This window comes from Molossus molossus, unplaced genomic scaffold, assembly GCF_014108415.1.
Source record: "Molossus molossus isolate mMolMol1 unplaced genomic scaffold, mMolMol1.p scaffold_m16_p_3, whole genome shotgun sequence".
Taxonomy (NCBI): domain Eukaryota; kingdom Metazoa; phylum Chordata; class Mammalia; order Chiroptera; family Molossidae; genus Molossus; species Molossus molossus.
The window spans coordinates 15,750,077-15,764,132 of NW_023425366.1; the positions used below are offsets into that span (position 1 = coordinate 15,750,077).

The window sequence follows — 14,056 nt, forward strand, 5'->3', positions numbered from 1 at the left end:
CCTGTGATATTTTCCTTTCTTGTTTTTCCTTCCTGTGATATTTTCCTTCCTCTTTTGTATTTTCTAGAGTTAATAATTCTCTTTTTAACATTTTCTATGTAGCTGTCCCTTTTTCTCACATGCTCCATCAGAGAAAACTTAGCAGTATTTTCAAATGTTCAGATACATCATATAATTCCATTAACTCCATTAAAAACCACCTTTTGCTTTAGTCTGAACAGGTTATGCTTTGGTTCTGCTGGAACTTCCTGTCACTTTTTTATTGCCTTCACCCCTCTAGATCTAATATTTTTTTCCATCCTTGTGGGAGGAAACTGTTTTTTGAGATTTTACATGTCTTAAGATGGTACTTCATCTTTATTTGACAGTTTAGTTTTATTTCACTGGCAATAGAATGTTAGATTTAAATTATTTTTCCATAGAATTTTTGAAGATATTTCTCCATTGTCCTCTAGTATACAGAGTTGCTGTTAAAGTTTGGTGCCCTTCTTACTTTCATTTGTATGATACCTGCTTTTTCCTTTCTAGAAGCATTTGGGATCATCTGCTTATTCCCAGTGTTCTGAAATTGTACGATTTGCCTTGATGTGGGTCTTTATATGTTCATTATGCATGCACTCTTTCAATGTGAAAATATGTGTCTTTTGGTTTTGGAAAGTTTTCTTATATTTCTTGTATCTTCTGCCCTCTGTTTTCTAAACTCTGTAAGTTGAATGTGGACCTCTTAGCTCTTCTTTTTTTTTTCCTTTTTGATTTTTGTTTGTTAATTTCCCAGCTGTGTTGGGATATAATTGACGTTCTCTGACCTCTCTTACCTTTAACCCTCTGTTGAGATTTTTATTATGGCTCTTATGATTTTGATTTCCAGAAGCCCTCTTTTTGTTTTATATCGTGGCTTCTCATTCTTGTTTTATGGATGTAGTATCTTCTTTAAAATCTCTAAGGATATTGTGGCTCTTCTGAAAGTTTCCTCATCAACATTCTTATTTCTTCTCTCATTTGGTTTCTTTGCTGCTGAAGGCTTTCTTTCAAATGCCTTGTCATCTCAGTTTGTTTACTCAGATTGAAGAATGAGATTCCTTTCTCCAAGGGGAGAAAAAAAGAACTAAGTAGAAATTATATGTGTTGGCACAGGATATTTCCTAGTGGGCTACACAATACTGACTTTTATTAAGGAGTTTAGAACTTACTCTGAATTGTTGAAGAGTTGTAAGCAGAAACAGTGAAATGTTGTGATAAGGTTTGCCTTTTATAAAGATCAGTGAAGAGAATGGATTGAAAAGGGCTAAAACTACTTAGGAAACTTAAATTAACCCAGATTAGAGTAGAATAATTACAGAGGTGAAGGAGAAAAGTGGTCCCTCTGTGATAGATTTAGGGAACAGAATTGCACAAGAATGATCTACTGATACCCAGGTTAATGTGACCCTGATGTACGACCTCTCTCAGATTTGGTTGGGGTAAGCATGAGGTGGGCATTGAAGCTAGATTGCATGGATTTAAGGAGTGAGTGGGAAATAAGAAGTGGTGTGGCATGACCTCAGTATACAGACATGCAGTTCTTTCTCCTAAGGCTCTCTTTTTTTCTTACTGTCTCTGAACCCCCTGCTAAAACCATGGTCTTAAAGAGCACTGTCCAAAGAACTTTTTGTGGTGATGAAAATATTCTGTATCTGCACTGTCCAATGTGATAGCCACTAGTCACATTTGTGAGCCAGACACTTGAAATGTGGCTAGTGCAAATCGAGGCATGCTGTGAATAAAAACATACACTGCATTTTTGAAGATTTACTGTGGAAAAAGAAGGATGAACATATCTCAATTTAAAAATATTTATTGCATGTTAATATTTTGGTTAGAGTGGGTTAAGTCAAATATATTTAAATTAATTCTACCTGTATCTTTTCATTTTTTAATGTAACTACTAAAATTTAAAAAAAAAGATTTGTGGTATGCATTTGTGGTTCCTCTTATATTTCTATTGGGTCATACTGTCTCAAATAGATATCGTATGCATTTTTTTTATCCTCACCTGAGGACATTTTTCCATTTTTTGTTCAGAAACAGAGTGGGAGGGAGGGAGGGAGGAAGAGAGAGAGAAAGAGAGAAAGAGAAAGAGAGAAAGAGAAAGAGAGAGAAACATTGATGTGAAAGGGACACGTCGAGTGGTTGCCACCTGCATGAACCAACCAGGGCCGGGGACAAATTTCAACTGAGGTACATGCCCTTAGTGGGAACCGAACCCGGGTCTCTTTGGACCACAGGCCAACGCTCTAACCGCTGAGCCAAACCGGCCAGGACTCCTATGTATTTTTTAACCTTTCAGAGGAAGGTTCCTTTTTTTTGAGCTAAAATGTAAAGGACACATTGTTGAGGACAGATTTAAGAGCGGACTGTTGCATTTAAAAAAATAATACTGTTACATTTCAATAACATCTTAATAACAGAGTAATGTAACAGATTTAAATTTGATATTATAGAATTTAAACTAGAAATTTGTTGCTTAGGTAGTAAGAACATTAGTGAAGGCTGTAGAGAACTACTTACTACTTGGCTAAAGCAGTATCACAGTTTTCTGTTTCAGCCCAACTGATTTTTCTACTGTTAAGGTGGATTCTGTATTCCAGTGTAGTTTAGAAAAAAGTTCGTAGTATTTAAAAATGTTATGTAATTTTGACTGGTGTGGCTCAGTGGTCAAGCATCGACCCATGCACCAAGAGGTCGCTGGTTCGACTCCTGGTCGGGGTACATGCCCAGGTTGTGGGCCTGATCTCCAGTGGGGGGCATGCAGGAGGCGGCCAGTCTTCCCTCTTCTCGATGTTTCTCCCTCTCTCTCTCCTTCCCCCTTTCCCCCCCTCTCTCTAATATCAATAAAGAAAAAAAAATGTTGTTATTAAACCTATTGGTGTTTTTTCAAGTTGTGAGAAGTTTGAAAAAACCTTTCTCACACTCAGAATTATATTTTATTATTTAAATCTTTATTGTGGTATAAGCTCTAAAGAGTAAAGTCTTAATTTTTACTGCTATTTTGTTTGTTGTTTTAATAACACTTATTAACAAATTTATCTCTCTACCAATGTAAAATGCTACCTTTATCATATATGAATTCTTACATGCAATTGAGACTGTTTCTGGAATTAATAAATGTTTAAAAAATGAATTTCTGGGTCAAATAGCCCAAGGTTTAGTGAAAGGAATTACAGTTAGTATAAACTGTTCTAGCGTTTTGCTTTACTAATTAAGGTTATTTTCATTCATGATTGTAGCTAATGTGCTTAGGTTAAATATTGGATTTTCTTAATATAGCATTAATTTAAAATCTGAACTTTGATACTGCATATACTTTTGGGGCTCTAGCCATAATGAATTTTTTGTTTACATTTTTCATTTGAAGAGATCAAGTCAGAGAAAGGAATTAGTGGATCATTTTATTCTTGTTGCTTACATTTTAGGTAATCTGTAAGTCCGATGCCCCAACAGGGGATGTTCTTCTTGATGAAGCTCTAAAGCATGTTAAGGAGACTCAGCCCCCAGAAACTGTTCAGAACTGGATCGAATTACTCAGTGGTAAGTTTCTATGTATAAACTAAAATCTGAATTCTGTTTAAAAGTTTTTTGTAAACGTTTAAAATTCCTTTGAAAGGAACTTAGACAAAATAGCCGACAGCTTGTTTAGTTACATAGGCAGAGTTGTAAGTTACCAGTGACTGAATGGGGATAACTGGTTTTTAAAATTGCATGCTTTTTACCAAGACCGAGCAAATGTTGAATGAAATGAAATACTCTTCTTTAGAGCTCCCATCATTGTATATCAGACTTATGCTGCCTTATTCTGGGTAGGCTAGGTTAAACTGTAGTAACAACCCCAAAACCTCAGTGGGCTCAAAGCAATAGTTTATTTCTCACTGATGCTGTAGGTCAGTCACAGGCCACTTATTCTCACTGTGGCAGGAGGCAGACAGAGCTGCCACCATCTGGAGCATTGTCTGTCACTGTTGTGAAGGGAAGAGCATGGCAGATCTCTCATGCTCTTCAGTTTCTGCTCAGAAATGATACTGTGCTCCCGGTTTCATTGGTCAGTGCAAGTCATATGGCCTCCCCTAAGTTTAAGGAGACAGGAAAGCGTGACTGTAGTGAAGAAGAACCTGAAATGTTTGATTGACAGCACCAATGTTACTACATTTATATTATTTGTGTATTTGTCTAATTTTTCAGAAGAGAGCTCCTTCAATATAGGGCCCACGTTATCTTGTTCTCCCTCTCTACTGTTATGTAAAACATACTTTCTGTATATAGTTGACCCTTGAACAACATGGGTTTGAACTCCATAGGTCCACTTATAGGTGGATTTTTTTCAGTAAATACTGTACATGTATTTTTTTCTTCCTAATTAACTTTCCTAACCATTTCTTTTTCTGGCCTACTTCATTGTAAGAATACAGTATATAATACATATAACATATAAAATATACTAATCAACTGTTATTGGTTTAGTAAGGCTTCTGGTCAACATATTAGTAGTTAAGTTTTTGGGGAATCAAAAGTTATAGGTGATTTTTGACTGCTTGGTTCGGCACCCCTACCCCATGCGTTGTTCAAGGCTCAACTGTACATGTATTGTTATTTCATTTCATGTTCAAACATTTTGCTGCTTAGAGTAACTGTTTTAAACGTGTACTTTGTCAGAGGTTGGTAATGAACACGTTGTCATTTCTCTCACAGAGTTTCTAAAGTAATAGTCCCCATTATGAGGGTGCTCTGTTAGTAAAAAAGTTTGAGTTTTGCATGTTTGTTTATTTAGAAATTGAATACACATGCTATTCTTAGCTAATAGGGCAATAATGGGCACTTTATACTTAGGGCAGGGTTCATTCTTTCTTTTTTTTTTTTTTTTATCCTCACCCGAGGACATTTTTCCATTTTTTGTTCAGATAGAGTGGGAGGGAGGTAGAGAGAGGGAGAGAGAGAGAGAAACATCGACCTAAAAGGGACACTTCGAGTGGCTGCCACCCGCACAACCCAACGAGGGCCGGGGCCAAACTGCAATCGAGGTACATGCCCTTAGCGGGAACCGAACCCGGAACTCTCTGGACCACAGACCGACGCTCTAACTGCTGAGCAAAACCAGCCAGGGCCATTCTTTCTTCTTTTTAATAGAGAACAAACTTATTCACAGTTCTGAAAATTTGAAATTTTGTTTTTGACTACCCTCTTGTAGTTCTGCTGGTCAAGTTTTTTACCTCATTGAGTGAGAGAAACTTGAACTCTTTCCTTTCTTGTGCTTATGGTATTGGTGATATTTTTTTATCCTCACCTGAGGACATTTTTGCCTTTATCCTCAGACAGAGCGAGAGGGAGAGTGGGAGGAAGAAAGAGAAACATCGACGTGAGAGAGACACATCGAGTGGTTGCCACCTACACAACCGCAACTGGGGCTGGGGACAAACTGCAGCTGAGGTACGTGCCCTTAGTGGGAACCGAACCCGGGTTTCTCTGGTTTGCCACATCGACTGGTTGCCTCCCGCATGACCCAACCAGGGATGGGGATGAACATTAACCGAGGTGCGTGTCCTTGTCCAGAATCGAACCCGTGACTCATTAGTCCACAGGCCTACACTCTCACCACTGAGCCAAACCGGCCAGGGATTGCAGAAATCTTTTAAAATTACTTTGCCCATTTGAATGAGGATTTGTTTGGTTAAATCCATTTATTCAACACATAGTAGGTCACTGCTCAACACATTGCCAACCCTCTCTGGTTAGCTTTCTTCCATTTTTGCCTGTTGGCGACATGTGGCCGACAGATTCAGAGTCATAAAATTATTTTAGAAAAAAGTGGAACTGACATATGTGCTATGAAACTTTAAAAAAAGGAAAGACTTAAATTTTATTAAATTTTTTGGGGGGAACAGTTGTATATTTCTAATTATTTGATAACTGATCTGAGTTTAACAGTAGGGTTCTTTGAAAGTGAAGTAGCTCAGAGAAAAGAGAAATCCTCGGGAGCTTTAGTAGTTGGAGAAGGAAGTAGAACTTGGTTTAGGCCTTTGCAGGATCAGAATGAGAGAGAAAAAAGGAATTGTTCCTGTTCAGAGGGATTAGAGGGAGTGGTAAAATCGGTGGCCCTATTACACTCTTTTTGCTACATGGTTTTCAAAACTATGTATTGTATTGATTCTTGCGTAGGTGGTAAAGAAAGGAAAATGATTAACACAAGTGGGTCTGGTGGTTACTTCCTGGGGCAGAGAAGGGCGCAGGAGGAGGTAGTTAAGGACCTGACAAAGGTTTCTTCTTTACCTGGGGTGGGGAGATACCCAGGGGTTAATTTTATTATTATTTAACACTGTACATCATACATGCTAAACCTCATACATTGTAAATTTTGTTGTTTCTCACATCCATGTTCCTCTCTCTCTCTCTCCCTCCCCTTCTCTCTAAAAAGTCAATAAAAACATACTTAAAAAATTAATATACATACATATATTTGAGGCAAAGACTTAAAAATATTTAACAACTGTTTTTAAGAATAAAGGATTTCTTGCCTTGGCTGGTTGGTTCAGCGGTTAGGGTCGTGCAGGAGGCAACCAGTTGATGTGTCCTTCTCACGTTGATGTTTCTCTCTTTCTCTCCCTTCCTCCCACTCTGTATGAAGATAAATAGAAAGAAAAAAAACCTTCGGGTAAGAATTAAAAAAAGGAAAGAATAAAGGATTTCTGGCTTTCTGAAATCTTGAGATATGTAGTTGATCAATTTGGTCACCAGGTGTCACTAGACTGCCAGATTTCTGAACAGCTTTTGGTTTTGTAATATGGTATCAAGGAAGACAGAAGTTTTTTGATAGTGAAATTATGTAGGTAGCTGTCACTGTGTGATTTCCACTAAAGGAATTGTTGGACAGAGGACATAACCTTTGAAGAACTTTTCCTCTCTGTATGTACTTCTCACAGTTTCCTTTACAAAAAAGTGAATAAATAAATTCTGTACATTTTAAATTTGCTTGTATAAATTAATAAAGTCTCCTCACATAGATAGTGAATAAATTAGGGACTGATGAATAATAATATGGATCACACCCTGGCTGGTTTGGCTCAGTGATTAGAGCGTTGGCCCGTGGACCAAAGAGTCTTGGATTTGATTCCGGCCAAGGGCACATACTTCGGTTACGGTTTGGTCCCTGCCCTGGTCAGCGTCCTCTGGGAGGCAACCAGTTGATGTGCTTCTCTCACGTTGATGTTTCTCTCTCCCTCCCTCCCTCCCTCCCTCTCTCCCTCCCTCCCTCTCTCCCCTCCCTTCTCCCCCTCCCACTCTACCTGAAGATAAATGGAAAAGTATCCTCGGGTGAGGATTTAAAAAAAAAAAAAAAAAAAGGATCACAGTAACATCTTTTAAACTAGAATTTTTAGTACTATTTATGTGTCAGGAATTTATTACAAATATTTAAAAGGTATTTTAGTATTTTGCTGAAATTGAAGCAGCTAATTCTTTGGTAGGTAGTACAGGTTAAGCCTTTATTGTATCTTCTCTTTTTTTTAATTTTTAAATTTATTTTTATTTTTTTATCCTCACCTGAGGACATTTTTTGCATTTATTTTTAGATAGAGTGGGAGGGAGAGAGGGAGGAAGAGAGAGAGAAACATTTATGTGAGAGAGACACATCGACTGGTTGCCACCCACATGACCCCAACCAGGGCCGGCGATGAACCGCAATTGAGGTGTGTGCCCTTAGTGGGAACCGAACCGGGGACTCCGGTCCGCGGGCCGATGCTCTAACCGCTGAGCCAAACCGGCCAGGGCTGTATCTTCTCTTTACTCATCCAACTACCCTTCGCCCACCTCAATTTTTACTGGTCTCTTAAACTATGCTAATCTCGGGTGATTCTATTCTTTGGATTTAGCTTAATTTGGTTCTTTTAAAATACAAAGCAGAAATGTCAGGATACCAAGACACTTTGACCACTCAGTTATTTTATTAGGGGTGCCAGAAATAGTATTAAACAACATTTGCATGTTATGCTGTTTCAGCCTTCTGCTTATGAGATTTCTTCATTCTTTCAAATACCCAAGGAGACCTGAATAACATTTTTGTTGAAGTGAGCACACAAAGTTTACCCTTTTCCAGGGAATTGCTACAAAAGAAGATGGTGTCTAAGTCCCCTTTTATTTATCCCTCTGAGGCAGTAATGGTTGCCTATAAGAAGTTCCACTCATAAATGGAACACCTTATTTGAGGGTGGGCCTGTCTGTGTTTAGGCTCTTCTCATTTTTAGTAGCAACACTAAACTGTAAGTTAGTATATTTTGGGATTGAGAAATTTCTTACAGCAACTTTGTAAGCATGTATTTCATTGGTTGCAGTATATACGATATAATTGTAGAAACGTTATAGCTAAACCTTAGGATAACTCTAGTACAATAGATAGTCATAAACTTCTAATCCCATTTGTTTTCCATGAAAAAGAAAGAAAATTATTGTATAGCAGCATTAGGGGGATTTTGTTTTGCTTTTTTTTTGTTGTTGTTCAGGTAGAGTGGGAGGGGGAGAGAGGAAGAGAGAGAGAAACATCGATGTGAAAGGGACACATCGAGTGGCTGCCACCCGCACGACCAACCAGGGCCGGGGACAAACTGCAACCGAGGTACATGCCCTTAGCGGGAACCGAACCTGGGTCTCTCAGGACTGCAGGCCGACGCTCTAACCGCTGAGCCAAACCGGCCAGGGCTTGTTTTGCTTTTTTTAGGTCTGCAAAGAGAAATTTAACTACGGGTTTTTCAGTAATTTTACACCCCCCTACCCCCACTTTGGGAATAGCTGACCAAGATATTCTCTTCCTATTTGACTAATGAATTGCTAGGGAATAGTACTTCTTTGATAATTGACAGATTATTTGTCTGCCACCTGCCAGTGACATTAGGAAACAGTACAATACCCAGTCTGTCTGGTGAGAGGTGCAGCATAGGCAGACATTTATTGGGGAGTGGGTTGGTACAATAATTAAAATTCTACATGTAATCATTGCCTGTCCACTTTAGTTTTTCTGCCTGGAATGCAGGCTCCTCTTCCTTTCATAGGATGTTGAATCCTGTTGGATTTCAAGATTTAGTTTCAAAATTCTTCCTCCTGTAACCTTCCTAGAAATAACCCTTAACGTCAAACCCCAGTAATTTCTTACTTCTCCGAGCACTTTGTTCATACTGTGTTTAGGGCCCTATTTGCATCGTATTCTAGCCAGTATAGTTAGTTATATCATGAATATTTTTCCTTCACTTGATTTTAAATTTCTACAATTAGAAATATGTCTGTTTTACATATGTATTTTCATTACCTAACATTTTTTTAGACCATTGTCAATACGGTAAATTCTTTTTGCCAAAGTGCTGATTTCTGTGCATGGATAAGTAACAATAGCTAGCATTTTTTGAGAGTTTACCATGTACCAGGCTCTGTTCTAAGAACTTGATATGTTGTAACTCATTTAATCCTCATAATAACGCTATGCACTGACTGTACTTATCTTCACTTTACAGATGAACAAACAGGAATAGAGAAGTTAAGGAACCTTGCCCAAAGTCTCATAGCTAGGAGATGACCAAGTTGAAATCAGTCCATCAGTCTGGCTCCAGGGCTTGCTGTTATAACTGATTAGGCTATGCTGCTTCATAAGTAACCGTTAATGATTTTTTAATATTAAGTGTAGGAGTGGGCTTGTTTAACACCAGAAATTTAAATGTTAGAATTTTTTTTATTATTGGATTGTTTTTCTTTTGTACAATTAGGTTTCAAAGTCTAATAGGGCCCCCAAATATATTTTAGCTCTTCTCCTTTTTGAAGTTACCAAGGAGATTGAATGCAATGATTATCTTTTGCAGAAGCTAATTTACTAGTGTTTTTTTTTAAATTAGTAAGTTATGTTTTTTTTTTAAATGCAGGTGGTGACTTCAGTTTAATAATTCATAGTACCAACCCTTTGTTATTTGACAATTTTTTTCAAGTTCCTAGTTTTGCAGAGTTAATCACAAAATTAAAAATAGTTTCAGATCATTTACTCATTTTAAAAAATAGCTCTTTTGTGTTCGTATTTTAAAAACCTTATTTAGATATTTATAATAGCCATTTTATTTTATTTGTATTGTTACTTTTTAATCCTTACCTGAGGATATTTTATTTTATTTATTTTATTTTATTTTATTTTATTTGAGTGGGAGAGAGGGAGGCAGGAGAGAGAAAGAGAAACATCTGTGTGAGAGAGACACCTCGATTGGTTGCCTCCCGCATGACCCATCCTGGGCTGGGGATCGAACCTGCAGCCGAGGTATATGTCCTTGACTGGGGATCAAACCTGCAACTTTTTGCTGCAAACCAATGAGCCAAACTGGCGAGGGTGGCACTCAAAATTTTTTAGCCCTGTTCAGCTTACAACTTTCTGGTCATTTTTCTTTGCTTAGCCTTGGAGTTTCTTACCTTAACATGCTTGGTTTTGTTGTCAGCCATATTTAAGGGAATAGCATGCAGGTTTCTAGGGCTCTTATTCTGTAGCACTCTGCCTTGCATATTCCAGTTGCGTTAGCCTCTGATCTCTGCCTTCTTAACCCATGTGACTCCCGTGCTCTGCTTTGGGTCTTCGGTCCTACCTGTTTCCTGGCATGTGCCTTTACATAGTAAACTTGGGCACATTTAGGTAGCTGTCAAGGATCACAGCTCAGGGCTACCTTTGAGTAGCACCTGAAAACAGTTGTTTCATATATTTTATCCAGCTTTCTAATTGTTTAAGGTCAGAGGGCAGGTCCAGGACTGATTACTCTATCATAGCCCTGTATTCTTTAGTATTAACTCACATGGTAAAATAAGTTTGTCTATGGCCAGCTGAACAGTAATAGATTTTAAGACAGCACTGTGCACCAAAATTTTCTGTGACAGCGGAAGTGTTCTATTTCTGTGATGTCCGGTCAGTAGGCCAGGCCACACATGGCTGTTGAGCACGTGAAATGTGGCTAGTGCAACTGAGGAACTTCTTTTTTATTAATTTAAATTTAATTGCCCCATGTGGTTAATGGCTCCTGTAGTGAACAGTACAATTATTATTTTTTTATCCTCACCCAAGGACATTTTTTTGTTCAGACAGATTGGGGTTTGGGGGAAAGAGAGAGGGAGAGAGAGTGGAAGAAAGAGAGGGTGAGGGAGAGAAACATCAACGTGAAAGGGACACATTGAGTGGCTGCCACCCGCACAACCAACCAGGGCTGGGAACAAACTGCAACCGAGGTACGTGCCCTTAGCAGGAACCGAACCCGGTCTCTCTGGACCTCAGGCCGATGCTCTGACCACTGAGCCAAACCGGCCAGGGCGTGAACAGTACAATTTAATGTATCTCTCAGTATTATGAAATTTCAACCTTACAGCTTTTACATGTAATAAAAGTGCTTGTGGTTGATCTTTAACATGCCCAAATTTAGAAAAATTACTGTAGTGTTTTTTTTCCCCAAATAATAAAAATAGTTACATGTTCATTAGAGATGATTTAGAAAATACAGAACATATAAAAAATAAAATTTGCCACACATAATTCTCAAAGATAACCAAGATTTAGTTCCTTCTAGTCTTCTATAGAGAAAATATTTTAGTGAAAAATTATTTGGTTTTATTTAAAATATTTCTGTCTCAAAAGAAAATGTGTATATATGACAAGGTTAAAATGGTGAAAATGTTTTGTCCTTCAAGAATTGGCTTTATATTATTTATTATCAAAGAATAGCATTGCCTAACAGGCTTTCCTAGCTTTATAGGCTGGGTGTGTGTGGGAGCAGTTTCAGGAATAACAGACACATTAATCAGGAAACTTAATTTTTTTATTTTGTCTGTTTGTTACAGATCGGTGTTTAACAGGAAATAAATGTCTTATTTTGTTATTGGCTGCTTTTTGACAACAGCCAGAGATAGAGGCCAAACATAATTTAGTGTTAGGATAACTAACTGATTTGAACACTGTGTTTAGTTGTGTCTTTTTTTTTTTTTTTTTTTTTAATATTTTTTTCTTTATCGATTTTAGAGACAGAGGAATGGAGAGGGAGAGAGAGATAGAAACATCAATAAGAGAGAACATCGATTGGCCGCCTCCTGCATGCCCCACACTAGGGATTGGGCCCACAACCTGGGCATGTCCTCTCACCGGGAATCAAACTGGCGACCTCTTGGTGCATGGGTCAACGCTCAACCACTGAGCCACACTGGCTGGGCTAGTTCCATCTTTTGATAACTACTGTGCCTGAAAATGTTCCAAGTGCTTAGACTCCAAAGGCGTGGCCCTCAAGGGGTTTATGAGTTAGTTGACAAGAAAACATAGTTGTATTTTTCTTCTGTTTCTCTGAAGGAAAATTTTTTTTTTTTACTATTAGTAGTACATAATTTTATAATATTAGCAGATCATACCTATTTTTTTAAATTAAATTTTCATCTGTAGTTGACATACATTATATTAGTTTCAGGTGTTATGGTATAGTGACTGTACATTTATATACCTTATGAAATGATCACCCTAGTAAGTCTAGTACACATTTGACACCATATATAGATATTACAATATTATCAACTATTCCCTATGGTATACTTTACATCCCCATGACTTTTTTTTATAACTGCCAATTGGTACATCTTAATCCTTTCGCCCAACACCTCAAGCCCTCCTATCATCTGGCAATCGTCAATTTGTTCTATCTGAGTTTACTTCTGTTTTGTTTGTGTGTTTATTTTACATATAAATGAAATCATATAGTATTTGTCTTTCTCTGTTTAACTTATTTCACTTAGCAAAATATGCTGTAGGTCCATCCATGTTGTTGCAAATGGCAAGATTTCATTTTTTTTTATGGCTGAGTAATATTCTATTGTATGTACCACATCTTTTTCCATTCATCTGTTGATGGACACTGAGGTTGCTTCCATATCTTGGCTATTGTAAATAATGCTGCAGTGAACATAGGGGTGTATATATCCTTTTGAATTAGTGTTTTGTATTTCTTTGGATACATACGCAGAAGAGGGATTGCTAGCTCATATGGTAGTTCTATTTTTAATTTCTTGAGGAATCTTCATACTGTTTTCCGTAGTGGCTGCACCAGTTCACAATTCTGCCAACAGTGCACGAGGGTTCCCTTATTCCACATCCTCACCAACACTTGTTGACATACTGATGAAAACTATGCTCACCGATTTGTGGTAATACTCATTGTGGTTTTAATTTGTATTTTCCTGATCAGTAATGTGGAGCATCTTTTTATATGTCTATCGGCCATCTGCACTCTTTGGAGAAATGTTTATTCAGGCCCATTTTTAATTGGATTTTTTCGTGTTAAGTTCCTTACATATTTTGGATATTAACCCTTATTGAATGTATCATTGGCAAATATCTTCTTTCATTTGGTAGGTTGTCTTTTTGTTTTGTTGACAATTTCCTTTGCTGTGCCAAAACTTTTTAGTTTGATGTAGTCCCATTTGTTCAATTTTTCTTTTGTTTCTTTTGCCTGGGGAGACATACCCCTGCAACGTTACTGAGAGCGATGTCAGAGTTTACTGCCTATATTTTCTTCTCTGAGTTTTATGGTTTCAGGTCTTACATTTAAGCCTTTCATCCACTTTGAGTTTATTTTTGTATATGGTATAAGAAAGTGGTCTACTTTCACTGCTTGTGCTCAGCTTGGGCTGTCTGGTAGGAGCTACAAAGTTATCTGTCGTTGGTTGCTGTTTGTGCTGGGCTTAGAGCTGCTTGGGAGTGGCTGCCACTGTTCTGGGCTTAGGACCATTTGGTAGGCACCATGATATGAGCTGAGGCCAAGCTGCCACTTGTATGGGGTTTGTGGCTGCTTAGTTGAAACTGTGTTCCAGGCCAAGACTGGCCACTGTGTATGCCAGGCCTGGGGCTACTTGATGGTTGTTAAAATGCCAGTTCAAACCTGTTGCCGCTTGTGCCAGACTTGGGGTAGTTTAGCTAGAGATACAGAGCACACCGAGGACAGCCACTGCTTGTTTGGGGTTTGTGGACATGCATTCTTATTGGATGGGGTGA

At 38.0% G+C, this 14,056-nt stretch overlaps 1 protein-coding gene across 13 annotated transcripts in view; it reads left to right on the forward strand.

Annotated features, from left to right (window-relative positions):
• The window catches only part of GOLPH3 (golgi phosphoprotein 3), a 56,835-nt gene that overhangs the window by 27,201 nt on the left and 15,578 nt on the right, over positions 1–14,056 (forward strand). For all 13 annotated transcript variants that reach the window (XR_004961620.1, XR_004961628.1, XR_004961625.1 and 10 more), the window contains exon 3: positions 3,453–3,567. Coding sequence is in view for 1 of the 13 variants with exons in the window: in XM_036278761.1 (XP_036134654.1) it covers positions 3,453–3,567 (115 nt within the window). In the remaining 12 variants the exon portion in view is untranslated. The remainder of the gene's footprint in view (positions 1–3,452; positions 3,568–14,056) is intronic.